Raw genomic sequence first — 26,258 nt, 5'->3', positions numbered from 1 at the left:
TGTGCGCAACTCCTGGTTCGACTGGACAGTTCGAACCACGGTCCCTCTTTTGAGGGTGTTACGCAGTGGTCAGTTGCGCCCACCCGTGACAAGTTGGTTACTGCAGAACCGAATGTTCTTATTGTCCAGCTATGGTAGAGACTGTGGTCTTATTTAGACAATGTGAGGTATACTGCCCCTATGTTTGTTATGTCCAAGATTGTTTTGATCCCTTCTTGTGCTATGTTGGTGGCGTTACATTGTACCCCTTCTTATGGTTGTCCCGTTCCGTGTGACCCCATGCTAAGCATCTGTGAGCTGCGGTCGTAACACATCAGGAGCCCTTGACTGGATTCTGTGTATGGCTTCCAAGCTTGCTCTCATCAAACTCCCAGGCCTTTGGTTTATTGTCCAATAACCCGCCGCCCGCAGTCCAGAGGAAGTTGCCATTGTCGTTGGCAAGGCAAAGATTGAGGTCCATTGCTGTTATGTGGTAGCGTCCCGAAGTATCTGGCAATTCTGCCACCAGGATATGACTGTCCAAAAGCCAGACTCGCTTCAGGTATGTACTGAACCCGCCTCTACCTGATCCGGTATAGTGAAGCCAGCCGTCGTCGTTGCTGATATTATCGTCAAGACGTTTCTCCGAGGCCTGCCAGCCTGGGTCGCCGCCTTTAGCTAGCGATGCTTGAATGAATACGCCATAACGATGGTTGTTGGTATCAGACGCTCTATCCAGACAGACATTTCTTGCGGATGTTGTGAAGCTCATGATTTGCCAAGACACTGGTGAAGTGATAGATCAGATGATGTTGGGCCGATTCAGGGTCTGCGAAGATGTGTGTGTAGATTCAAAGGCTAATCTGCGCGGGGCCGGAAGCATCGGCAATATATACAAAACAAGCGGAACAAAGAGATGCCGAAGTGGAGACGGCTGACCAATCCATAACAGATGATGCTGTGCTTATCTCTGGACTTGAGGAGTGATGGCCTGGAAAAGCAAGGCTCTTGAGGGCCCGTGGCAGATTACTTGTATTTATAGACGGACTTGAATGAGATTGCTTTTGCTACTTAATGAGCCATCAGTTGGTAACGACCTAGAACGAAAACTAGTTTGCGGGCTAAAGCTATGCGTCACATGGTGGCTGTAGTGTCTCAGCTGGCTCGGGATGTCGCTATCGATTGTGGCGCACCCACCAGATTACACCATGTACAATTTGATTTGACAAGCGATAAAAAACCTCAACTGTGGCTGGCTAGGACCTAAGGTCAGAGAAATCTTATCGCTGAGCAACAGATAATGTCCATGATAAGCGAGTGCGCCACTTTCCACCACCCCACCACAACTCTGCTCAATTACTCAACCACATGCGTAAGGCTCATCTCAGTATATTCAGCAACGTTCTCGATTGTGATGGTCAGGATCCTTGGAGGCCATGACCACAGAGTGCCACTCAAAGTTGTGTGCGCTCTCTGGACCGAGTCGTTGATGCCTAACGCTTACCTGTTGCCGTTACCCCGCTTTCCTCGGCTCCCCCCACACCTTCGGATAAATGGTGATGGGGCCATAGGTGCCCAAGCAGAAGACCTTTTGGCACTGCAAACACACGCACTTTGATCCGTTAATGCCGGCGACAAGACGCGCTTCTGGACGCTGGTCAGGCTTGAGTGCGGGCCGCGGCGATAAGTGCATGTTTCTGTGCATGTTTCTGTGCACTCTTCGATCTTAGGAGACCCACTTAGTACTCCACCCTCCCCTGAGGGCCCCAGTCCACCTTGATGCAACATTCACTGCATCCAGCCAAACCAAACCCATTTGGAAGCGGCCGACAAGGATGCAGGCGTGAAAAGATCAGGCATCAGTCCGGCCTTCTTCCTTCCTGTCTTCTGGCTATGTGCAAGAGCTCCTCTGCTCAGTTCTACCGCCACAGACCGTCCTACCCCTCGATTAAGGGAAGTTGTGATGTTTGATAATGCTACGTGAGTGCTCGCCCCCCTAATAGGGGTTGAGCCTTGCTGCATGCGCCTATCTGGGCACAAGGCGCCCTATGCATTTCACTAGGACTTCTGCTTACTATGGGCCAGCATGCAAAAGTGTCACCATTTGGAACTGTGGCTTGCAGGCAGTTGCTACCTTGAAGCCCACAAGGCCCTCTCTGGTTTCAGCCATCCCGCCGCACGCGCTCCCCTGTTGGGCCGCGCACGCCCTCTGCAGCTGGTAGCATTTGATGGCCAACGCGGCATAGGACAAGAGCGAAGATATTGGTTGAATGGAAAAGCCGGCCTGCAAAGTTGGGATTGAGACGCAGCTGTCAGGGGTCTTCTAAATCTCAGCACCGCATCCCCGAAATGAACGGCCCAACTTCCTCCATCGTCGTGCAGGTGCATGATTCTATGCCCTGCGGTGCGGGCTCTGGTGCACAATTACAGGCAGCTTAGAGGTGCACCTGTAGCCGGCTGTCCCGCACGAGGCCCATCTCAGCCAATCCGAAAAGCTGCCCTACCATGGGCTGCACGCTGTGTCGAAGGTCACCTCTATAGCACAACACAATCGGTAGTTGACACTGAAGTCGAGCTGTGCACTGTTGGCACACCTGTCATCGCTGTTGGCTGCCTTGTAACCCTGCAGACTTCATCCAAGTGGGCCCTGCAGGCTGAGACCTGTTTGTGTGCTGTGTGCTGTGTGCCGTGTGCCATGTATCGTGTGCTGTGTGCCGCGTGCTGTGTGCCGCGTGCTGTCTGCCGCGTGCTGTCCCGCACGGCCCAGACGGGGATACATCCGTGGCCAATAGGATGACACGTATGTCGGTAGACATGATGCTCGAGACGGAGAGAGAGCCTGTCATGCATGTCCGCAGCTGCGTGCAATTAACTTCAGTTGCTCGAACGGTGGGCGAGCCAACATTCAAGGGGCCAATGGCTTACAGCAAGCTGCGGCTACAAACCGATTCGTGGGATCGTATGCCGAACGATCGTGGCCATGGGGAAGGATGGCAATCACGCCCCCACTGCTCAATCACGTCGCCGGGCTCGGTGTCATGCCAGTTGGGTGGCATAAGTTCGAGAGCGCCCACGACGACAAGTAGGCTAGGTGCAGAGCCCAGATGTGGAAGGGCTTGTGATGTTTGACCGACGTCGCAACAAAGGCCTCCTCTCAGACTGTCATCGACTCATCAAATCCCCTTTTCATGACGCTGCTTTCAATATCATTCAAGATTGTATGCACACCACCGAGGAATTGCCAACTCGAAATCAGTGCTAACAGCCCTTGCATAAGTACACACATACACAACACGCAAAATGTCCGCAAGCTCCGGCGTCGATGGATGGTGCAACGTCTGTTCGCACGCCAACAACGAGCACAACTACTATACCTGCGAAGCGAAGGGCTGTCGGAAGAAGTTCAAGGTCTGCCAGACAGGCAGCCATCAAGAGTGGGAAATAGAGGCAGGCTATGTGCTTTGCAAGTGGTGTCGGGACCATCCTTACGCGTGCAGCAGGGTTGACGCATACAACATCAAGCGACTGACTGGCTGAGACTGGCAGGACTGGGTTTTCTCATGTGCAAAATGCCAGGATAGGAGTGAAAGAAGATTAGCATTAGTACAGAATGGTGATAGGAGCGGGAAATGATGAGTCCAGGTCCCTTTGTGCGGTACTAGGACTTGTGAGACAGCTCAGACACCCAAGTTTCCACATATGAGGAAGACTTAGGCGTGTTTCCAGAGCTGTCTTTACTCTGCTCCTCGACCTCTTCGTCAGACTCAGACATCTCCAACCATGCATGTGTCCATATACCCTTTTCACCCAGTGCATACCCGTCGACACGCAACCAACCGAAGATGCTCCGTGTCGCGTTCTCTGATACAAAATCTTCCTCGCTGTCGAAAGTTCCGTAGTTAACGGGGACTTGGCTGAAACTTGGGGTCTGTTGTATAAGCGGAGGGCTTGGGTATGCGTAGGCATCTTCAGCGTCGAGTGGCTGGTATGTTGTCTTCCCGTCAACAGAGTCCCACATAAACCCCTGATATCGGAGCCCATGGCCTTTGCACTTGGCATGGACCCGTACTTCAACATCGGTATGTTCAAGCGGTGTCCCGCCAAACGGTCTCCATTGGCAGACAGGTACTCGGTCATGCGATCCTGACCGAGAGAGAAAGAGTAACCGGCACTGGTCCGCCCGGGCTACCTGGCCGTCTGCCACGAGGGGGTCCGAAACGGGTTCCTGGATGAAGGACTGTATCGTCCCTGACCATACGGCAGAGTGGAGGTCGATGGGGATCAGCCCGGAACCAACGTCCTGCAAGAGTCGTTTCTGAAGCCCGAGGACTGTGATGCCGAGCCACAGAGGCGCCACCTTCGGTTGTCGGTCCATCAGCATGCGTCCGAGAACAAGAGGATTGTCTTGAGCCACGACGTCAATGGCTGCTAGTGCCCCCTGGAGCCACGGAGCAACGGCGTTGCATTCAACGCGAGGATCGTAAAAGCTGCTTAGCAGCATAGGTCGAATTCCTCTGATGTGGCAGCTGAGAGTAATGAGCCTATCTAGGCGATCGCCCTGGTGAACGCAGCTATGCCGGAGCTCGCAATTGAGATCTTGACACTGTTGCTGCGGAACGGAAGAGCTAACTCCGGTCGGGCCATCTAGGCGGCTAGTTGCGAATGCTGGCAGCTGCAGCCCTTGACCGGTGCCCATGGATGGGAAGAGCAGAACAGCGGCAAGGGCGGCCTGACTCTGATCTGCGATATTTCGGCGAACGCAGAAATTTCCAAGGAACCGGAGGGCTTCTGAGAAGGATGGAGCCACTGCCAAATCGCCTCGAAAGGCCGACTTCGTTGATAGCATAAAGCGGTAGCCTGGTTGGAGCCGTACGGACCAAGGAGCAAAGAAGGTGTCTTGGCCGAGCAACATAGTCGCCTGCCAGCCCTGGCCCGGAGCGAGTACAGCTGCCCACCATCGAGCTTCGTCTGGACCAGCATCGCTGATGTCCACTTCCAGGCTGAGGTGGTCCGGCAGAGGGGTCGTTGGCGCGTCCGGGTTATGGTCATCTGCCTTGCTGCTCGTATAAACGACTGAAACACTCTCGGGCATAATTTCGGCCCACCGCGCAGAGAGAACGTATGCCCAGGCCAAGATAAGCACAGCAAGATAATTCTGGTCACCTCGTGCGAACCACGATGCCCAGCGCATCTCGCGCTCTGGTGCTGCCGCGACGGATAGCGGTATGGGGTTTCTTGAGACGACGCCGATCTGCACCTGTTGGTGAAATGGCGGTAATCCATATTCGCAGTCTGGATGCGTCGACCCCCAAACAGAACGGCCCGTCGCATATACATGGCTGTGTTTGGCGTACTTGACATGCTCTAGACGCAGGTCGCGTGGGAACGAGGGATGCTGACGGAACGCGCTTTGGATGTCGAGGTAAGAGACTGGAAGGCCTGGTTGGTCGATTGCGGCATGGTAAAGTGCAGACCATGCTCTGAAGCTCCGCTCGTAGATCCCCTGAGAATTCTCAGTGCTCAATCGGACGGCGTCAGCCATTGCTAAACTGATCAATATTTAGATGCGATGGCAAGCTGCTTGACCGCCTGGTGGTGAATCGGATGGATTATCAATGCCGGGTTCGTTGTGAAGCAGGCAGCTGGTTCGCTACCTTAGTGCGATTGGCCGCTTTGGACTGTGCTTTATGCACTGTGTGACAAGTTGCAATCACTGAACTACAGATGATACAGCTGCCGAGAACAGGCGAAACCAGACGAGGCTTTGAAGGTTCACGATCAGGCACACATCCACCCTTGAAGCTCAACGTACAACATGCAGCTCAAACTGCTACCGCACGCCCTGGATCCTGCACCCTGCACGTTGCACCCTGCACCCTGACCCTGTACCTCCCCGGTCCAGCGGCATGTGGCATGACCTCACTGTTCGAGTCGAAGAAACTTGCTTAACGTTATCGTGTCAGAAAAGGTAATAATAGTTAATGGATGGTAGAAAACAGAAGTAAGGCGCAAAGGAGTAGTAAGTAGGATGCAACGCTGAAAAAATGCCAACACAGCAAGATCGCCTACTTTCATTTCTTCTCCGAATGCCCTGTCTGCCTATTTTTCCCAGGTCAGTAACAAGTGAACGCCAGTCAGCATCTATTTAACGTCCCTCGTACACAATACAACCTTACTTTACTGGTGTCTCCTGGGCGGGCGCTTCGTCAGGAGGTTTTGGCGTCTCCTGAGGAGGGCCTGCACAAAGTCCACATTTATAAGGACCTTGATACCCGCTGCCACCACAGAGTTTACATCGCTCCGCCATCTTGTCCATGAATCGTCGGGATTGAACCGGCAATGGCAGAGTACTGAATGATCAAGAGTTATAATCCTCGAGACGAGCGACTGCATCGCTGTGTCTCCCGTCCAAGGAGTCCAGAGTGATGATTCTTGGATGGTGGTGGACGTTGGGTGATCTTGTTCATGGTCAAAATAGCTACGAACTTTATCAGTTTGGGGATTCATTTACCCCACCCGGACACTTCTTGAAGAGAACTCGTATATCGTACCGCTCATGATGGCGTACGGATCAACTGAAGTCAAGGTCGCTGCCCTCTATCTGGCTTCAACTTATGCCCGTCAGCTTCTCCCTAACTGGAAAGGTCTTGGATCGACATACGGCGTCGCTTATTCCCTAGAGCGATATAAGGACATTCCCCGAGGTCCCGGCGGAACTCGAGCCCATCTCCAACCGCTTGGCTGCCGATTTTTTTGCACGTGTCGCCGAAGAACAAGAGAAATGGGCGCCGTCTATGACGCTATCTCGACTGGAACAGACGAGCACCAAGCCAAGAAGCACTGCGGCGACTTGATCGGTAAGAAGGGTATGGCTGCGAGGGTCCTACAAGATCTCGTGGACGACGTCAGTGAATGTCTTAGAAACAGATTTCGGAGCCAACCCAGCCGTTGCTCCTGAACAGACATCAAGAGTGGCCTGGCTCAGCATGACGACGACGCGTGACCGAAGGCTGGTTGGAGGCTGAGTAACGCTCGCGGAGATGTGGCGACTTCGTAGAGAAGGGGTGACTGAAGGAACAGTGTTCAACAAGTTCAGTTCGCAGGTGCACGTTGCTAGTCTCGGCTGTGGATGGGAATCCAACTGTCCCGCATGGTCGGCAAAGGGGGGGAGGTACATGAGGAGCTGTCAACGGCGGAATAACGTGGTGATCGACGGCGAAGTATCTAACTGAGGAGACTGGTTCAGGAGCTGGTTCAGGGGCGCCTATGCACACCCGCCAGTCTCAAACCAGCTTGCAGCTAAGCTCACCAGCCAGTTGGTACAAGAAGGCCTAATCTCCCATCAAGAACACCCAATTACCAGCACGCTACCAGCACAGACCCGTTGTTATCTGCGGTTTCGGGTACTGCCACCGCTGCTCACACCACAGGCTCATCGGAGAAGCAGTCCACGTATGCTAAAGACGCTGGGTATACGACACCGGTCTAACCCTAAACTACACAGGTACCGGACACCAAACACCACGTGAAGAAGCGCAACTATTGCAGTTCAGAAAGGGAGCGGAATACTTACTTGGATCTTTGCAAAACCGATCTTCTTTTCTTCTTTTGAGGCACCTGGTGGAAGATTTTGTCTTTTCCAGATGTCTGGTGCGGCGCGCGGCGCTTTAGACGTCATCGACGTCATGAGAGGCGATTCGGGATCCCCAGGAGTGGGATGTCGCGCCCGCAGCGCAAGAGGGTGAAAACGAAGAGAGCGATGGAGTCAATGCAACAAGAAAACGATATGGACTGGGAGGAAGAAAATAGTACTGAAAGAGTGTTGAGAAACCACAAAAATCGCACGGTTCGGGCCACAGCGGCCGAGAGAGCGGCCGAGAGAGCGGACGAGGGAATCCGAGGCGCAGAGCAACCCGTGGATCGTGACTTCACCAACAAATTGGGCATCATCAAGGCAGAAGTTCAGATGCAAATCAGAAAAATCATGACAGAGGAGGTCGCCAAGATGACGGCCCAGTTGACCGAAGAACTGTCGCAAGCGCGAGAGCAGCTTACCCGAGCCTGCCGTGAGCTCAAGGACACTAAACTGCAGCTTCAAGCCATGAAGGAGGCTCAAGAAGCCCCTTTAGTTCGGCCTGCATACTGGAGAACACACCCCTTCATCTAACCCTGTTTACAACCCGAATTTTATTCTTTAAATTTAGTTCTATCTCTCCCGTTGCGCCACGTAACAAACCAGCCACCCCGATCTAACAAGTGAGACCGTGCCGCTGCGCGGCCCGCCAAAGGCAGCCTGGAGGAACCTGGCGGCTGACCAAGTGCTTGGGATGCACGAAACGTTTTCCACCACCGGTAAATCCAGCTGCTTTCAGCTGGCAGTATGCGACTATCTCCACCAGGCATTCGTCCCTCCCCCATTTCCCGCCCAACCACGTCGACGATGTCATCACGTTTTTGTCGTCAGGGTCATTGAGAATGTTGGTGAAGTCAAGAAAAGGTGGTTTCGCCAATGATGTTAGGATTAAATCATACAGCCGCGGTCTCTTTCTTCCTGCCGTGGACCTCTTGCTTCTGAGCGGCTCGGGAGAGCTTGGCCCCTTCCTCGTCTTCGTTGGGTGAGTATTGCTCGGGGCGAGTTGTTCGCTCAATAACTGATCTGTATCTGAACCACCGTCCGTGAGATCCGTATCTGAATTGATGGTGAGTCTCGCCATTGACATGGAAGTGGCGGGACATACCGGAAGATAAAATCCTAGGTACTGTGTCACTCTCAACGGTGGTTGATTCGGGGGGAGAAGTTGTCCTCAAGGAAGACAGATTTGACGACGAAGCGGAGATGAAAACGGGTTCCTGCTCGTGATTTCCCCAGGGTCAGCTGGTCATGGTGTGTGGGCGACCGATTGGCACGATGCGAGGATGTTGGCGTGGACGTGTTCGCAGACAAGGCACTCTGTCAAACAATTTCCCAGATGTCAGGAAGAACAACCAGAATCCGAACAGTGGGATCGATAAGCTGAGGGCCTTGAATGAGACTGCGGTCCAGGACACCGAGGAGGCGACCGCTGCATACGATCCACGACCCTCTAGGGAAGGGGCTCGCTGTTGTCCGCATCCACTCGGGGAGAGATTTCCATGGTTGTTGTTCCACCAAAAAGACGACGATGACGTGGCATATGTGCACGCCTTTGTGGGGAGGACGGTTGTTTTCCGGCTGTAAGTAAGATCCGAGCCTCACGAACAACGACGTCTTGAGCAGCGGCTCCGGCCAGACGCCGTCCTTGATATGAAAAGTATCTAAATCGACAGGACCGGCGAAGGAGACATGTGCTGAGGAGGTTGGCCAGGAAGCGGATTCATGGCTACCGCAGAGCTGCCGAGGAATGACGCTTTGGAGTGTAAGCATCGAGGGATGGCTCAGTATAGGGTGAGGAGACGTACGGAGTCAAGCCGCCGTCACGCGGCAGTGCCAGTGCCACCTGCACAACCTCGGTTTCCTCTCCTTCCCATCCGTCCAGCCTGACGCCGTGGAAGGTAAGTTTGTTCGGCAAGAGTCGGGCGACGATGCTGAACCATTTCCCCTCCCAGTCGTCCTCCTAAGTTGCTCTTCTTGCTTCGCCGTTGAACATGGAGAGTACTATGGGAATGCCGGAACTTTCCTCGTCCTGGTGCTGAGTAGACGCGGATAGAGGTCGTGAATGAATGCGGGTTGGATGAATGGCAGGAAAGTCCCGGCCTTGAAGCTCCCCGAAGTAGTGTATCGCGAGCCAGTTGGGAGGATTTCACACTGAGCCAGGTCGGAGTAGTAGGTGATAATGAGGTCTGCACCAATTGCGCCTTGATCTCGCTTGTTTGACGCTGGAGGCATGGGGTAAGTGACGGAGGCAGATGACGAAGCCATGTCAGTCATTGTCGGCGTTGTCACGGTGTGGCACTGAAAAAGGCGACAGAGCGGCAAGCGGATACGTCAACGGAAAAGACAACGTGAGTGAGGAGAGAGGGAGAAAGTACAGAAAGCCGGCCCCTGTGTCCGGCCCTCAACTCCTTCCCCTGCTCTCCGCTTTGTCTCCAACAGCTCCGATCAAATTCCGGATGCAATCCTGAAGCCCTGCGCTGAGCCAAAGGTCCTTCGTGATCTTCCCTACTCTTGCCGCCGCTATGCATCCCCGCGACTACCAGCGCGCGAGTGAGACATTCTCAGTTGGATGAGCTCCAGCGCGTCCGATGGACGCCGGTTAGCTCCATCAGGCTCGCCGCCTTCTGCCGAGTTCTCGTACGACCCAGCATGGCAGTAACCATTCCCACCGCCTCTGGTAGCCAGAGCCAGCATGATCAAGAGAAATGGCACGGTGGATCTGTAGACTGGTCAACACAGACTGTATCAACCAGCTCGTCGCTGTAGGAGCATATAGCGTGTACACCTGTTATTGCTTCAGCATGTCTGGATCGCATGTCGACAATTTTCCTCCCACTCCGCCACAGATACAATCCCAGCAAGAGTGGACAGGGACGGCGAATGCGGGTGATGAACGGGCCGTGCCTGCTTCAGAGATGACCATGGTGGGCAATCAGGTGCCTCGGGGTTCTGTTTCCACAAACTGCTCCGTGCCGTTCCAGCCTCCAGCAGAGCGCCGGAGCCACGGCCCACGTCGGTTGAATGGACCGCAGTATGACGAGAGCCGGCCTATACGGGAAGCCCCGCCGCTGCAGTTGGCTGGGTGAATGGATGGATGGATGGATGGATGGATGGATGTTATTTCGCACTCTGAGAGTCTTGACTTGATCCTGCGGTTTGAGAGTCTTTCCCTTGATAACGAATGGCTAGGCGTCAGTCTTATATGCTTTGCGGGTGAAGTGTATGACTACTGTCTTCTCCACCTCGAACGTTGCACCAATCCTTCTTTCCAGTTTAAAACCTCCCCGATGATGGCCTCGATGACTTCCCGGTTGCTCTGTGCCGTGGGTCCCGTAACTCACGCGTTGAAGTCGTCAATGAAGGCTATCGCACCTCCATTGCTGTCAACTCGTCGTTGCACCAGGTCCGCGTATACTCTCAGAGGCAGCTGGGCAAGCCGGAATACAGGACCAGGAAAGATCAGGGATTTTTCTCGGGAGGTGGATCTCTTGATGAGTCAGTTTCTAGATTTCACCCAGAACAGTACCCGAGTTCCTTTCGACAGCTCCTCCCGTCTTGCCAGCACATTCATCCACTTCTCACTCCTGCCCTGCCGCTCCAAAGCAAAAGAGGTTGTAGTGGAAAATAATATCTCCTGTCAGTGGCCGAATGCCCGTCTCCTCATCAAGACGAAGAACAAACCCGCAGTCCCATTGAATCTGGTATTCCGTATCGCTGTTTCGGCCGCAAACTAAGACATCTATTGTGTCCTTGAATAGAGGTACCATAAGACTGGCCTCGGCTGTCCACACCCGTGTACTCGTCTCCGTACCTTTCTTGAGCCGGAAGAACCGGAAGAACTGGGGCAAGCTACGTTTCGTGATGAACGTCTGATTCGTCTGTGCTCATTTGTTCATCTCTTCGCTCTGCAAAACTTGTAAATTTCTACCTTGTGCGTATATCAGCGGACATAATATATCCGAGCGAGTTCCTTCTCAAGGGTAGTAAACAAGTGGTCTGGTTGGCCCGGAAGCCAAAAAGGTCCCGAATCTGGCGATGGCGAGAATCTTACTGCATGATGATGGCATTTACCTTTCTAGATGGGCTTTCTCAAGCAACATCCAAGCGTACAGTTCATTGTCCTGACGCTTTCCCACCTCCCGCCGTTCGAAACTACAAGTATCCACGGCCCAGGGCAGCATCGGCTGGTATACTGCGTGAAGTCTCCCCTTTTATGCTACCCTGTCTGTACTAGCTCCTCTGTACTCGGCCACGACAACCTAGCTCTCGCCCAACCCATGAACTCGCCCTCACCATCAGAATGATTCGGCCAGCTTCGGAAGAGCCCACTTGCGATCTTCAATAACTTGAGGCAGTGCAACCGTCCGGCTCCTGATGGCTATTTAAATCTGTCCGAATCCCCCTTCTTTTGGTTTGTCGGCTTCCTTTTTTCTTCCCCATCCCGGCGTTCTTCTTCGCCTTCCAAGCACATGCCCGCATCGGCCACCACTTTCACACTGGACACGACCATCCTTCAGCTGCTGTCATCATCGACCTGCCCAACGACGACACCTTTCCCAGTCCGGCAGCCACCCGACCTCAGACAATGGTATCTGGCCGCGCAACGCGCAGGGAAACAAATCTTGACGTGCCCAGGAGAGGTGCCGTCATCATCGACCTGACCAACGACGACTTCTTTCCCAATCCGGCAGCCACCCGACCTCAGACCATGGCGCCCGGCACGTCAGCGGTCCCTTGCGGCATCGCCCTCATACAAGGAGCTGCGTGCTCTGCTTCATTTCCCGAGGTAGATTGTTTGCCAGACAGATGGAGCAGGATCTGCGCCTGACTCGTCACGAGGAGCCTGAGATTCCCGTAAGTATCGACCTTAATGGAATCTAGCACGGTATAATACGGATTATACTTCGCCACCGCTTAAGTGTAGGTTTGGTGTTTGCGACGCGGGGTATGGCTCTCTTGGGGAAAGACTTCATTGTACATGCGATCACAATGCCAGGCAGGTTTTGAAAATTTTTGAAGCTCATGATAAATGGGGGTCTCTGAAGGGCGACGCGTATCAAACGCTGAGCGTATTTAAAGCTACGCTGTCTTCGAGCCACGCTGCCCTAATAAAATCCAGGTGGGCTAACCCGCTTATCCATCTCGTTGATACTCTTGTTGCATGCCAGCCCTGTGACGCTGCGACGCCGCCGCACTCTGTGATGCTATGCTACGTGATGCTGTGGTCCATTCCCCGTAGTCGAAAGTCAAGCTGAAGACGATCCTGCTGACGGGCAGACACACTACTTTGGACCGCTATAGGCATCCGTAGCATCACCGACAGGATCCCGCCGACACCAAGGTATGAGGGATATGGCAGTTGAACTTCCCGACGCCTAGCACCATTCAAACCATCTAGTTGAGGCGGAAGCCTGCACCCGGTGCAAGTCGAGCTACAGGCAAGCTTGGAAGGCGGGGGATTGAGGACACAAGTGCGTTGCTAGGATTCATCGCTTGCATCCACATGCATGAATTGATCTCTGTCATACACCTCGATGTTTCAGCCCGACTCAATCAAGCCCTCCTTCATTGATCCAAGGATCGAATGGGTCAGCACTCTTGACTTCTTCTTCCCCTTCTTTGTCTTTACGGGTGAAACAGAACTCCAATCGTCCTTCGGCACTTCAATCTCAGCCGCCATTGCATGTGACGCCTCCTGTGCCTCTTCATCGACCTCGGCAGGCGTAAACTCCATATTCGGGCCCAGAGCTGAGCTGTAGGCAAGCTCCGGAGGTGGGGAGATTGACCTCACCAGGCGCAGCTCGAGCTTCGCGTCCGAGTTGGCGTCTGGAGTATGTCCGGAACCATTGTGAGAGTTATGGATGGAGTTGAGACTATCGGGTTCCTTTACAGAAACAAACACCGAGTCTGAAGAGCGTTATAATATCCATTTAGCAGTGATAACAGGACACTAATTCTTACCTCCACTGATTCTGAACCCTGCAAAGCGCCTGCACGTTTCCAAGCCACTCCGGAGAACCTCGAGCTGCTTGTTGAGCTGCTCCCGCTCCGTGCGGGTTTCATTCAATTCCTCCGCAATACGAGGAGGCTGAGAAGCTGGAGGTGCAGGTGATGGAGACGTTCAAGACGAAGCTCGGGGCCGATCATCCCTGGACGCTGGCAGCATGGCCAACCTGGCGTTGACGTACCGGAACCAGGGCCGGTGGGAGGACGCGGAGGTACTACAAGCCAAAGGACTTGAACTGTGTTCGAAGAAGCTAGGTCAACGGAACCCCAATACTCCGATTAGTATGAAGAATCTCGCCTCCATTTGGAAGGACATGGGTCGTCACGAAGATGCTCTTGGCCTACTACAAACTTGCTTTGACCTCCGGCAACAGGTATTGGGCGCAAGTCATCCCTACACGGCGTCTACGCTGTCAACTCTGAGGGCATGGCGAAAGGAGAACGAACAGGCGCCAGTATAGTAGTCTCAATTATTATGATGAACAACGAGTCAATTGATTCTACAGCTTCCGCGAGTGTTGCGAAGTCAAGCCCAACATCGGCCGACAACTTCCCATTGAGTTGCCATTTTTGATACGAATCTGCAGCTCCGGAATCAGACCTTCTCACCAAGACGACCGCCGGGACGTTGAGCAAGCCGTGGGGCAGACGGGAGGGGTGTTCGAGTAGTACCAACAATGCGAGGTGGGTCGGCACTGGAAGGCCGGTCGCCAGGAGAAACGGTCGTGACAGAGCCAAGACAGTACCATGCTGTCATCAACGCCGCCGCTTCCTTCGCAGTTGCAACGAACTTCACACTTCCCCACGAGGACCCCATTCCAACAAAGCTGTCCTTGTGCATCAGGATGGACTCTATCATTTGGAGTATCCGAAGATCTGGAAACTTCGCACCAAAAGCAAGTCATCTGAGACAACAATGAAGGAGAGAGCAAGGTGGAGAGAGCGGGGTGGAGAGAGCGAGAGCAGTCTGGAAGCAGCGTCGTGGAGGAACGGGAAGAACACGGGAGAACGGGGGGCTATGCACGTGAACGGAAAAACATCCTCGCGTTTGCAAAAATTGGCCAATAGGAGGAGTCGTGCCCAGACCATGGAACAACAAGATCCACTCCGTACTCGCCAGCGAGCACGGCGGTGGGTCCCGGTCGGCTTTTCTATAAGACAATGACAGTTCGGACCACTGACGTCGCTGCTGGTGACGCGCAAGTTTCGTTGGATGAGTGAACTATTTGTGACAGCGAGATTACCGCAGGAAGAGTCCCTTGTGGGAGGTGACTTTCTGTCCGCCAAGAGGGCCAGGTGACCGAGAAGCCATTCTGACGTCGAAGCTGAGGGATCTTTAAGCGCTGGAACAGTGAATATATGTCGAGATATGGTATGGGGAAATAGGCGCTGCAGTCACTTTCAACTGGCTAACTTTCGCCAGAGCGGTTTGACCCATACTCGTAGGAGCTTTGGCGACTAGGACAGTCGGTTGGGCGATTTCGAAGCCCCGACGAGTAGCTCCTTGTGCATGTTATCCTGTTCGCGGCTTGCCATTGTCTGATGACATAGAAACTCAGGGAGGGGACTGGTTGGATGATGCGTGCACGCTTACACAGTGTGCAATCCCTCACATCATTAGGGCCAATGGACATGTCGTCGAAGGCCGGATTATGCGTGACTAAGATTCTCACTTGCATATGCTACTAGATCCGGACAAGCAAGGGCACGCCCAGAACTTGGCGAGGGCGCGACGAGGGGCAGGAACTGTTGAAGTTAGCAGAGCTTCGAGGGGGGTCCGCCCTGTAAGTGCCGAGAGACGTGCATTGCGGGAGGAGCAGTTGATTTTCAGCACACAACGGCCCAATGCTGTATTGAGACCGACTTGGACTTTACGATTAAGGAGTATGTCGACCGAGTCTGAAGGAGGAATGAAACCAGAACTGCTAAATATCGCTGTCCTGCTGCTCCGGCGCGCTCTGATGACGCGGGTGTTTCTCTGCTTAAGCACGCCGGCACGTGATCCGTTTACAGCACACCCTGGCCGCGCTCTTGACCGGCCCAGAGCGGCCGACTGCCTTTCTTACTTTTATTTAAACTCGTCGTGATTTCCTGCGGATCTTCCAGCTCCATAAAACTCTTCTGCTTACCGAATTATCGATGTCGGCGTCATGGCAACACTACATGTTACTACGATCGACTTGACGGGTGATAATATCGAGAACTGCTGGTTTTGTCACGAAGTGGTATCAGAAGGAGGGCAGTCCCGGACTAGGTATCTCCTTGAAGTTCCTGCTGAAGAATCTGGCTATGTAAGTCGGTCTACCTACCGCCATTGTCGACACTGACATTAGGAAAGGTCATTTGCGCGGATTGTACCAACGTTTTGCCAGGCTCCAACCCACTGGAGACAGTGAAACTCTATGGTGACAGAGACTGTCCAATCTGTTGGGAGGAAAGAGCTCTGGTGGCGGTCTCATGCGGTAAGTATTCGGCCTAGGCCAAAGCCTATGTTACTAACGGGAGGATAAGGCCATACCTTCTGTGAGAGTTGCATTCGTAAAGCCTCTGTTTGCCCAATCTGTCGCTCCCAGTCGCTGCGAGGAAAACGGCACATTCGCGTTACCCGCTGTGGTGTGGCCAGATGTTTACCGCATCCGACCGTTTCGCCCACTCCGCCCGCTCGTCCTCCAGGAACAACTGGCTCAACCAACATTTTCCGTGTCGGTGAATTGGTTTGGTACAGGCACACTACTACATGGCGTCTAGGGGTGGTTCTCTCCATCACAACGAGGCCCGACACAACCGCAGGTCATTACGCAACAGACTCCCGGTACGATTTTACTCTCGCCCCGCTGGGCCACGCCATGATTGCACAAGCAAACGTGGTAGAAGACTGCCAGTCCATGCGGCCGTTTCTGACCTACTTGATCCCGCCTCTCATGAACCAGCTCAAGGATTTCACGTTCGATATGGTCGACTGGGAAGTCGTAATAACTCGCTGCATGGAGATTCCCGACGTCAGGAGCAGGGCCAGGGCGCTTCAACATTACAGCATTGAAGCCTCAAAGCTGGCCGCCCGTGCTATCAACGCTTCTTACTCCACCTACGGCCTGTCCTCCGAGGACGCCACTGTCGACGCCACGCTCCGTACTAAGACCTATGAGGGAGTCTACCTTGGCGCCGAAATGATCCGCGTCGGTGACCCTGTCCGCGTCAACACCACCATCGCCTCCCAAGCCGGGCTAAGGTCAATGACCAGTAGCCCCACCTTGGTAATGCTAGTCAAGGAAATCCAGCTTGTCGAAACATTTCAACAACAACCTTGCTCCACTCTATACTTTAGAGGCGACGTCTACTGCACCATCCGTTCCACCCTGACCCAGCCCTTTCCGCCGGGTACGGTTCGCGCCGGGACGCTCGGCCCGGCGTTTGTTGAGGAGCTCACGACGCTCAACACCATTGAGACAGATCGGTCGATGCGGTGGAGCTGGGTGATGGTTGAGAGCCAGAAGTTGTGCTGCGAGACCGACGTTCAGGGACGGTTTTATGTCACTGAGAAGCTGATGAGAATCATTGCACCAGAGAGGTACGAGATGTGGGTCGAGAATGGGCGGCTTGGTGAGACGCCCTTGAGCGATAGGGGGAAGCTCTTGGCAGGTCGGCACCCAGAGCGGCGGCCAGGGAGGGCGGCTGCTTTGGGAGAGGCGGTCTCGGTTCAGTTCAGGCCTCCACATGGGATGACTGAGGACTAATCAGGCCATTTATCGGCAGATCTACGTGGTACCGATGTCAATGCAGTGGAGAACGAATCGTTAACGTTATAGTATATAAACATATCGGAGCCTACAGTTCAAAATGAGAATCGGGCGAAGCAAGCTCTGCCTCGCCTTAGCTGTTCCCCGCTTGCTTGTCCGGCTTCTTCGCTTCGCTTGCCTCTTGCACCCCATTCCTCCAGATTCTCATTCGGGCTTCCTGGATTGCTCTGGCACGCTCCTTCAGTCTCTCATTGAGCTGCTCCCGGTAGTAGTCTGTGCGGGCTTCAGCCAGTCTCTCAGCTTTTTTTGCCTCTCGAGTGGCTTGTTCCACCTCCCGAGTCCACCAAGGAGAGCTGGAAGCGCAGTTCGCGTTCTTCGGGGGGGTGCTCTCGCCCGCGACCCAGGTCAGCCAGTCGTGTTACATCGTCAAAGGCCTTGCTCAGCCCGTCGACGGTACGAATTCTGACCATCAGACGGTCCGGTCTTGGGTCTGTGAGCCCAATGGCCTTGTACAGGAGCTCTAACTCTGCTTTCACTCTCTTTTTATCCATTTTCTTCCAGTCCCACCCGGCTGGCTGGGCTAGCCTCGGACCGTCCCCTTCTCCCACCTCAAGCACCTGTGGGTAATGGTCTGACTTTTCCCGGCACTCCTCGCCATAATACACTGTTTGTAGGTCCGCCGAAGTCCAGAAGTGGTCAATGGTTGATGTACGACCTCGCTGCTGCCCTTGTGGGGCTCGTGTGACTGCTCCTTTTGGCGTTTGGATGACGAGATCCCAGCGGGAGCTCAGCCGTAGGAGGTCATCGGCTCTTCCGTCGTAAGGCTCGAACCTGTCCCACAGGGGGTGTTGTACGTTGAAATCTCTCGCCAAAACCACTGGGCGACTCGGCTATGGCCGGCGAAGAGGGTACTCGGCACTTCCTTGCTGCTTGGAGGATTGTAGATAGACCACAGTTCAAAGCCACGGCTTCCCTGGCCAAGATCCATCTTGGGAAACCACACCCGGCACCAGTTCTCCGACGCTCTAAACTCCCACTGTCCGATGTCAAACCGCTTGCTGATTTATATCGCTGCCCGGCTCTCGAGTTTCAACACGAGGTGGTATTTTGCTGCTCCGGGGGCAATATGTTGACTTGTCTCTTTGTTGATCCACGGCTCTTGCACCGCGAGAAGGTCGTATCTGACCTCCTCAAGCAGGACTTCCAAAGCCTGCTTGTTACCTTCGGTGTTCCAGAGTAGGATTTTACACCTCATCCTCTCGGACGGTGATAGAGTCCATCACTGTATCTTCTCCATCTAGTGAGGAGGCGGCGGTGGCCGCAGAGGCAGTGTTTGTGGCTGACGTCAACTCAGTAGCTTGTTCGGAGGTTTGTTCAGGCGGGGGCGGTGTTGCTAGCATCGGTTGCCAACGGGTTTGCGAACCGCACCCTGTTCGGCTCGAAGTTGATTCTGGTCTGTTGCGGGTTCCGAGCAGCCTGATACTGGGCTGCGGCTGCACTTGTCGGTCTTCCTCTCATCATCTTTCTACCGACCACTTGGAAGCAGTCGTCGTTGTCTCCACCGTTTGCAAAGTCGAAGTTGATTGGGGCGAGGGTAGCAGTGGTGGCAGCCGTGTTGGAGCGTGCAAGAAACCCACAGAGAACAACAAGCCCAGAGAAAGAGGGAGGCCCCGGTACCGGCGACAAAGGTAGCCCGGTCCTGGGTTGCAGTGGTCGCCGGAGAAGGAAACCTCCCAAAGAAGATCATCCCGGGACGACTCAACAAGGAGATACTGGTGAGGGGTTCCACGGAGCCGTCACTGTCTGGGAGGTCACCCCAGCAGATCGTCCAAACAGTCGACGGAATTTCAGGAAAGAAGGGTGCTATTGCAGCACGGCCGAGCGGTGACGTTGTCGTTACCTTTCAGGACGCTGAAACGAAGGAATGGCACGCGAGGAATGGAGGATGGATAGGGGCTGCCTTGGAGAGACAGCGAGGGAGGCGAGGAGGACCTTTGCGGTCCTAGTGAAGGGAATGTCAAAACGGGACTTGAAGGACATTACTATTCGGCAAACAGCTAGGGCTGACATCGGTCAAAGAGGTCAAGTTCCGGATTCCAGCGATCGAGGGAGTCACAAGAGCAACGGCACTAGTCACGCTGACTAGTCAAAAAGAGACAAAAAAGCCTGCGAGGAGGGGGTTGTTTGGCGGGCCCAGATGCTCAACTGTGAGCCGTACTGGCTTGCGCTGCAGGCCAGCCAATGCTACAAGTGCTGGAGTTGGGGGCATACCCAACGGTTCTGCAAGAAGTCTGCGCTGTGCCCGCGATGCGGTACAGCGGCCCACGTGGGAGAGCGGGAGGGGCGGGGAAGGTCCAATACCCAACCCGTGGCAACGAGATTCCTCTCTTCTGTCCATGTTGTTCAGGGAGGCACCCGGTCTGGGTACGGTGGTGCCCGGAAGCAGTTAAAGTCCGGGGTGCAGCGAGGGAGGCATGCCATTTCCGGCCCCAGATCTTTGAGCTTGCCTTGCAGCAATAACAACAACAACAGCAACTCTTACCGAAAATGCGACATGTTAGTTTCCGGGGCGCGAACACCATGGAGGAGGCCGACGATGGCTTCCAAGAAGCAGGAAAAAGGAAGAGACTTCGGGGTCGACCCCCCAATTTTCACATAGCCCAGGAGGAGGCTACAGCGAATTTGCGGCAAGGAAAGCTGACCTTTGCGACGAGGGTCAATACAGATCTGACCGGACGCCAAGGAGAGCGCGACAGGCCCGGAGGTTACGGCTTCAGGGGCTGCATCTACTCTGGAGGCAGGCGACCAGGATGTGGGAATGCAGGGAGCTGGCTGAGTTCCTTTCGACAGTAGCGCGATGAATGCTGAAGTGACGGGCCAAGGTAATACCGGGTACAGGTTTTTTGCCCTGCTAGGGTAGCTACCACGGTCTTCCTGTACAGCTAGCTACAGTAGTTAGCTGGACCGGCACGACCTAGGGCGTAGCGGTGTAGGAATAATACTATAATAATAATATCTTACAAACCTATTTCAATCTAGCTTAAAGCTCAGAGAATATTAATAATCCAACCTTGAGTTAATCTAAAGTTATCTTACCTACTATATAATAGCTCGGACTAACGTTATCCTGTTCTTACTCCTTCAATACTTGAGACCTGGTCCATAAATATAACGTAAAGTGAGGGGTCAAAGTTTCCATACGCCCCACTAAACCCAGCCACCAACTTTTTATACACCTTTCTTTAACAACGGATATCTCAACAACCATTAAAGATAGGCAAAAGCTATTATATCCGGATAGTAGCCTAGTTCCCATGCTTCAATATTTTGTATACCAACCCCGAGCCTTTTTGACAGCGGCAAGCCGGCGAGGCAACGAGTCGATCAGCCTGTCAATAAGGGCTTGGTCAATAGCCCACCACGCCGAGCGCAACTTCACCTTGAAACCTTCAATATTGAGCTCGTTCCTTTTGAGTTCCCAGAGATCAGGGAACGTCCTCTTAAGGTTCCTTTTTAGAGCCGCCCAAACATGCTCAATGGGGTTCAGATCTGGGCTATGTGGAGGCCAGTCCATCCACTCGATTCCATGCTCAGCAAGCCAACCTTGGGTGACTTCACAGACATGAATCTTAGCATTGTCTTGCTGGAAATGCCTTGTACCGTCGTAACGAGGTAGAAGACCTTCCTGGAGAGCCTTTTGATAAGACTTGGCTGTATATCCGTTGCGAGGGGCGTCCTCATCTCTCTCCATGACGATGAGCTCACTTCGACCACCCCTCCATACCGTTCCCCAAACCATGATCGTGATATTCGCTTTAACATGGTTCTTTAAGTTGACAAACTGCTTGTCAAACTTCTCGGAAGGGAAACGGAACACCCAAGCAGTCGGATTTGAAGTGCTATTTTGACAAGAAACACTCATCGGAAAAGAACGTCAAGATTAGATTAACTAAGGAAAGCAACATATCGAATCGAGGGTTCGAACTCTCAACAATTCCTCAATATCTTCGAGCCACGCATATGCCCAGTCATACCTCTTTTGGGCATCTTCCTTCGAGAGAGGTATTCTTCTTTTTGCTTTCCATTTGCGTAGGTTGTGAGCGCGGAGGCATCGACGTATCGTCGAGTAGGAGACTTAGAGCCTTTTTAGCGAGATCCCGGTTTCTCTTTAAAAGAGTTAGGATATACCGCTTCTCCAATCGCGAGAGCTTATGAGGACCGCCTTTTCGAGGCTTCGAATCAAAGGTGTGTTGAGTTTCCCAGTGTCGAAGGCATTCTTGCACAGCGCCGAAGGAGACGCCAAACGCGTCTGCTACAGCCCGGTAATTTTTACCGCAAGCTACAGCACAACATATAGCTGCACGAGCGACTGGTAATAGTTCCCCGTTACGGCCGCGATTCTCTGTCAATTTGGCTCCGAAATCAGCTAAATTGAGCTTCATGGCGTTGAGTTGTTTGTGTTGGAAGAGAAGAGGGGCGTCGCGACGTGTGGAAAGTCGCGTTTAATTAAGTGGGGTGTATGGAAACTTTTGAACCCTGACTGTAAGAATTATCCTGTGCTATAGCGCGATAGAGCAAATCTCTCTTCCAGCAATCTATCAACGACGGATAGAAGCATAGAGAGAACGAGTCCAATATTTATCCCTCGCGCTCGGAAATATAGGCCAAGAGGTAAACTAAAGTCCCAATCAGATAATATAAAGCGGCATTTGTTGCCTGGTATAATCCTATTGCTGCTGCTGAGACTACTGGGTAGATGATAAGACGAGGTAAGATCTTTCGTTGTAAAGATAATTCCGCTACGTAATAGAGTGGCCATTCCCAGCAGAGAACAACCAGGCTAAGGGCAACATTGAGAATCTGCAGAAATGGTATCGGTGTAATAAGACAATCGAGCTGTTTTGTTGCAAAGTCAAAAAGAATTTTGGGGTATAGAAACCCGAAAATTGCGGCCGCTAGTTGATCTGTTTATAAAGTTAACCAAGTTAACATAACCGAACAAAGAGAACGGACATCCTGCAGACGTCAAGATAATCAGCCGAGCTAAGTATGCATTAACGGGTTCTCCCATCTTAGAGCTTGAATATCCTATTGTATCTAGCTCTGTCTCAGAGGCCGAGGCTGAGGTTGCCTTGCTTGGGCATACAGTCACTAGCGAAATCGGCTTCCACTTTTTACTCTCTGTTGAATTGTCCGGGGGCCTGTTTTGGTCCTCTTGGCGCTTACACCGTACCTGTTCCCACTGTCAAATGTCCCCCACAGTCCAGCACAGTGCTTAACTGCCCTGCTGACCTGCGCCAGGAGCAAGAGGAGCAGGCAAAACGCGTATCCGCCCTCATGACAGTGGTTTGCGTTTAGTATTGTCACTGGCTTAGCCATAACTTTGGGACAGTGGCAGCGGAAGAGAATAGAATCAATTGACGCGTTGTTCATCACAATAATTGAGACTACTGTACTGGCCCCTGTTCGTTCTCCTTTCGCCATGCCTTCAGAGTTGACAGCGTAGACGCCGTGTACGGATGACTTGCGCCTAACACCTGTTGCCGGAGATCAGAGCAAGATTGTAGTAGGCCAAGAGCATCTTCGTGGCGACCCATGCCCTTCCAAACAAAGACTAGATTCTTCATGCTGATCAGAGTATCGGGGTGCCGTTGACCTAGCTTCATCGAACACAGTTCAAGTTGTTTGGCTTGTAGTACCTCCGCCTCATCCCACCGGCCCTGGTTCCAGTACGTCGACGCCAGGTTGGCCATGCTGGTCAGCGTCGAGGGATGATCGGCCCCGAGCTTCGTCGTGCTCGTCTCCATCACCTGCACCTCTAGCTTCTTGGCCTCCTCCCACCGGCCCTGGCCCTGGTATGTCGACGCCAGGTAGCCTATGCTGGTCAGCGTCGAGGGATGATCGGCCCCGAGCTTCGTCTTGCGAGTCTCCATCACCTGTACCTCCAGCTTCTCGGCCTCCTCCAACCGGCCCTGGTTCCGGTACGTCGACGTCAGGTCGTGATCCACCCGCTCTGGTGGGGTTCGAAGGTGGGCCTAAGCGCGAGGATCCAAGTTCCCGGATCACGACCTGACGGACTGAGACGCACATTCCCACCCGTGGCAGAATGCGCCGACTCTTCAGCCGAGGCCGAAAGCCGCAGCAACCGGGCCGGCAGCTGGGCACGATCCACCGGAACGATCGGTGGCGATGGCTTCCATGGCACAGGAGACTTCTGAGGGTTGGCCCAGCCTTGCCGCTTAGCGCCGAGAAGGCTGGTGCTAAAATTAGCTCGTTCCAAATGGTTCGGGCTGCAAAAGAGGGATTCAGGGGAGGCAGGGAAGCCCCAGCTTCAACAAACCCACCTCTCCGCCAAAAACCCACATTTACGGAAGACAGGCACACACCTTGACCCCACACGGACCCGACCCGACGACGGGATTTCAACCGGCCTTCCGGAGCCGACTCCGGCGCAATAACCGATGAACACAGCCCGGCCGCGGCGCCCAGCTGCGCGGGCCGACTTCGAGATTGCCGTCATCTGCGCTCTCCCAATCGAAGCCGATGCCGTCGACGCCCTCTTCGATCACCACTGGGACGATGACGGGGCGCCCTACGACAAAGCCGGGGGCGATCCCAACGCATACTCCACCGGCGCCATCGGCCGCCACAACGTCGTCCTCGCACACATGCCAGGCATGGGCAAAGCCAGCGCCGCGGCCGTCGCCGCCAACTGCCGCGCGAGTTTCCCCAACATCAAGCTGGCCCTCGTCGTTGGCGTTTGCGGTGTCGTTCCCTTTCGTCCTGGCGGCAGCGGCGGGACGGCCGAGACCGTGCTAGGCGACGTCATCGTCAGCGATGGTGTCGTGCAGTACGACCTCGGACGGCGACTGCCCGAACAGTTCGTGCCGAAGGACACGCTTCTGGACACCCTGGGCAGGCCGAACACCGAGATCCGCGCGCTGCTTGCCAAGCTCAGGGGCCTTCGTAGCCGGAAGATGCTGCAAGCTAAGATGGCCGGCTACATGGACGTGCTCCGGGGCGAGCCGGAGCTGGCGGCCGCGTACCCCGGTGCTGCGCAAGACAAGCTGTTTGAGGCGACGTATCGCCATGTGAGGGACGGGATGTCGTGCGAGGAGTGCGGTTGCGACGGCAAGCTGGTGCCGCGTGCCCGCCTCGAGCAGGGCGATGGACAGCCTGCGGTTCACTTTGGCCTGATTGCGTCGGGCGACACGGTCATGAAGTCGGGCAAGGACCGTGATGACATTGCACGAGAGGCGGGTGTTGTAGGGTTTGAGATGGAGAGCGCCGGTGTTTGGGATATATTCCCTTGTGTGGTAATTAAGGGTGCGTGCGACTACGCGGACAGCCACAAGACTAAGGCGTGGCAGCGGTACGCGGCGGCGACGGCGGCGGCATGTATGAAGGCATTCTTGAGCTACTGGGTGCCCTCGCTGCCTGGTACGTAAAGGTCTACCGGGGAGGATTAGGGAACGCTTGCTGCAGAGCACCTGCTAATGCCATATCGGCTAGCAACTGCCAAACCTGCTACAGACCGTGCCGCACTCCCTTGCCACTACATTCCGCTCCCCGAGAATCGGCGCTTTGTCGGACGGAAAGAAACGCTAGACACTCTCAAAGAGATGCTCTTCGTGCGCAAGGAGTGCCGGAAAGCCGCCATTGTCGGCCTTGGCGGTGTCGGCAAGACCCAGGTCGCCCTCCAGCTGGCGTACTGGACAAAGAAACACCGGCCCGAGTTCTCGATCTTCTGGGTACCTGCCTTGAGCAAGGCGACACTTGAACAGGCCTTCACCGCGATGGCCAGGAATCTCCCCATCCAAAGTGGCGGCGATGACGATGATCTGAAGGTGTCCGTGCGACGGTACCTAAGCTCCGAGGCCGCCGGGCCATGGCTTCTTGTGGTGGACAATGCAGATGACAGAGATATTCTCTTTGGCTCTGCAGATATGCCGGGCGGCATCAGCGACTACCTTCCTGAGAGCGACAATGGCCTCACCCTGTTTACGACACGGTCTCGAGAAGTAGCCGTGTCGGTTACCGGAAGCGATGTGATCGAGCTGAACGCGATGGACCAACCTGAGGCGGCTGTTTTTCTAGAGAAGTCGCTGATTCAGAAGGATATGCTCCGCGATGAAGGGGCGACGGCAGAGCTGCTGAAGGAGCTTACCTACCTTCCCCTAGCGATTTCACAGGCGGCGGCCTATATCAACATCAAACAGGTGTCCCTTGCCGAGTACGTCAAGCTGCTCCACGGCACTCAGCAGGACATCGTCAGCCTGATGAGCAAAGAGTTTCGGGACAATACTCGATACGCAGGGTCGCAGAATGCGGTGGCGACAACCTGGCTTGTATCGTTCGACCAGATCCGCAAGTCCGACAACGCTGCTGCCGATCTGCTCTCGTTTATATCGTGCATCGAGCCCAAAGGAATACCTCAGTCGCTGTTTCCCGACTCCGAGTCGACAGCACAGCTAGTCGATGCGATCGGGACGTTATGCTCGTATGCCTTCCTGACCAGGCGGGAGGACAGCAACGTATTCGACATGCACGGTCTGGTACACTTAGCAACGCGAATCTGGGTTCAGCGAGAAGGCCTGACGGCAACGACGGGTAAAAAGGCGATTCGACATATTGCAACGGTTTTCCCATCTGACGACTATGCGAATCGCAACGTGTGGAGAGAGTACCTTCCGCATGCTTTCAGGGTATTGCAGCAGAGCAAAGAGCTCGATATAGAGGAGAGATCCGATCTGTTGTTCTGGGTTGGACAGTGTTTGACAGTAGATGGACGGATCAAAGAAGCTGCTAGGAGTTTGGAAGAGGCTTGCCAATGGAGAAATCGCCATTTCGCCGAAGATCACCCCGCGCGGCTCGCGTCGCAGCACGCGCTCGCAGGAGCCTAC

The 26,258-nt window shown here is 54.2% G+C and overlaps 11 protein-coding genes across 11 annotated transcripts in view; 7 read left to right on the top strand and 4 right to left on the bottom strand.

The window, feature by feature from the left end:
- Positions 1-3,279: 3,279 nt before the first annotated feature.
- N657DRAFT_581818 (uncharacterized protein) lies at positions 3,280-3,516 on the top strand (the record flags this gene model as incomplete). The annotated part of the gene is made up of 1 exon (XM_062789567.1): positions 3,280-3,516. One exon carries the CDS (start codon positions 3,280-3,282, stop codon positions 3,514-3,516), a length of 237 nt encoding a protein of 78 aa, XP_062643166.1.
- Positions 3,517-3,637: 121 nt separating this feature from the next.
- On the bottom strand, positions 3,638-5,521 carry N657DRAFT_674917 (uncharacterized protein; the record flags this gene model as incomplete). The annotated part of the gene is made up of 2 exons (XM_062795788.1): positions 3,638-5,236; positions 5,315-5,521. 2 exons carry the CDS (start codon positions 5,519-5,521, stop codon positions 3,638-3,640), a joined length of 1,806 nt encoding a protein of 601 aa, XP_062643165.1.
- A 2,199-nt stretch (positions 5,522-7,720) lies between these two features.
- On the top strand, positions 7,721-8,041 carry N657DRAFT_551453 (uncharacterized protein; the record flags this gene model as incomplete). The annotated part of the gene is made up of 1 exon (XM_062787906.1): positions 7,721-8,041. A coding segment is annotated over one exon (321 nt), but the record flags the coding sequence as incomplete, so codon positions are not given.
- Positions 8,042-8,505: 464 nt separating this feature from the next.
- Positions 8,506-9,935, bottom strand: N657DRAFT_666663 (uncharacterized protein; the record flags this gene model as incomplete). The annotated part of the gene is made up of 4 exons (XM_062795351.1): positions 9,632-9,935; positions 9,437-9,572; positions 9,013-9,306; positions 8,506-8,585 (listed from the first exon to the last, which is right to left on the bottom strand). The coding sequence occupies exons 1-4, from the start codon at positions 9,884-9,886 to the stop codon at positions 8,506-8,508; spliced, it is 765 nt and encodes a 254-aa protein (XP_062643163.1). The 5' UTR covers positions 9,887-9,935.
- A 3,638-nt stretch (positions 9,936-13,573) lies between these two features.
- N657DRAFT_257984 (uncharacterized protein) lies at positions 13,574-14,151 on the top strand. The gene has a single exon (XM_062786476.1). The coding sequence runs from the start codon at positions 13,777-13,779 to the stop codon at positions 14,077-14,079; it is 303 nt and encodes a 100-aa protein (XP_062643162.1). The 5' UTR covers positions 13,574-13,776; the 3' UTR covers positions 14,080-14,151.
- A 1,355-nt stretch (positions 14,152-15,506) lies between these two features.
- Positions 15,507-17,502, top strand: N657DRAFT_604547 (uncharacterized protein). The gene is made up of 3 exons (XM_062790174.1): positions 15,507-15,909; positions 15,957-16,080; positions 16,130-17,502. The coding sequence occupies exons 1-3, from the start codon at positions 15,769-15,771 to the stop codon at positions 17,350-17,352; spliced, it is 1,488 nt and encodes a 495-aa protein (XP_062643161.1). The 5' UTR covers positions 15,507-15,768; the 3' UTR covers positions 17,353-17,502.
- A 532-nt stretch (positions 17,503-18,034) lies between these two features.
- Positions 18,035-18,662, top strand: N657DRAFT_257976 (uncharacterized protein). The gene is made up of 2 exons (XM_062786475.1): positions 18,035-18,529; positions 18,554-18,662. Exons 1-2 carry the CDS (start codon positions 18,248-18,250, stop codon positions 18,593-18,595), a joined length of 324 nt encoding a protein of 107 aa, XP_062643160.1. The 5' UTR covers positions 18,035-18,247; the 3' UTR covers positions 18,596-18,662.
- A 738-nt stretch (positions 18,663-19,400) lies between these two features.
- N657DRAFT_707448 (uncharacterized protein) lies at positions 19,401-20,167 on the top strand. Its single transcript, XM_062797394.1, has one exon. It carries the CDS (start codon positions 19,553-19,555, stop codon positions 20,012-20,014), a length of 462 nt encoding a protein of 153 aa, XP_062643159.1. The 5' UTR covers positions 19,401-19,552; the 3' UTR covers positions 20,015-20,167.
- A 1,826-nt stretch (positions 20,168-21,993) lies between these two features.
- Positions 21,994-22,426, bottom strand: N657DRAFT_581829 (uncharacterized protein; the record flags this gene model as incomplete). The annotated part of the gene is made up of 2 exons (XM_062789569.1): positions 21,994-22,319; positions 22,369-22,426. 2 exons carry the CDS (start codon positions 22,424-22,426, stop codon positions 21,994-21,996), a joined length of 384 nt encoding a protein of 127 aa, XP_062643158.1.
- Positions 22,427-22,754: 328 nt separating this feature from the next.
- N657DRAFT_650194 (kinesin light chain) lies at positions 22,755-23,663 on the bottom strand. The gene has a single exon (XM_062793887.1). The coding sequence runs from the start codon at positions 23,286-23,288 to the stop codon at positions 22,803-22,805; it is 486 nt and encodes a 161-aa protein (XP_062643157.1). The 5' UTR covers positions 23,289-23,663; the 3' UTR covers positions 22,755-22,802.
- Positions 23,664-23,816: 153 nt separating this feature from the next.
- The window catches only part of N657DRAFT_581725 (purine and uridine phosphorylase), a gene marked incomplete at both ends in the record, with an annotated part of 4,191 nt that continues 1,749 nt past the window's right edge, over positions 23,817-26,258 (top strand). Inside the window, 2 exons of the mRNA XM_062789562.1 lie at positions 23,817-24,795; positions 24,841-26,166. Of these exons, the coding sequence (XP_062643156.1) occupies positions 23,817-24,795; positions 24,841-26,166 (2,305 nt within the window). The remainder of the gene's footprint in view (positions 24,796-24,840; positions 26,167-26,258) is intronic.

This window comes from Parathielavia appendiculata, assembly GCF_033297405.1.
Source record: "Parathielavia appendiculata strain CBS 731.68 unplaced genomic scaffold N657scaffold_27, whole genome shotgun sequence".
In the NCBI taxonomy this organism is placed as follows: Eukaryota; Fungi; Ascomycota; class Sordariomycetes; order Sordariales; family Chaetomiaceae; genus Parathielavia; species Parathielavia appendiculata.
Note: the sequence above shows the minus strand (reverse complement) of the source record. Positions and strands in the feature narration are given on the sequence as shown.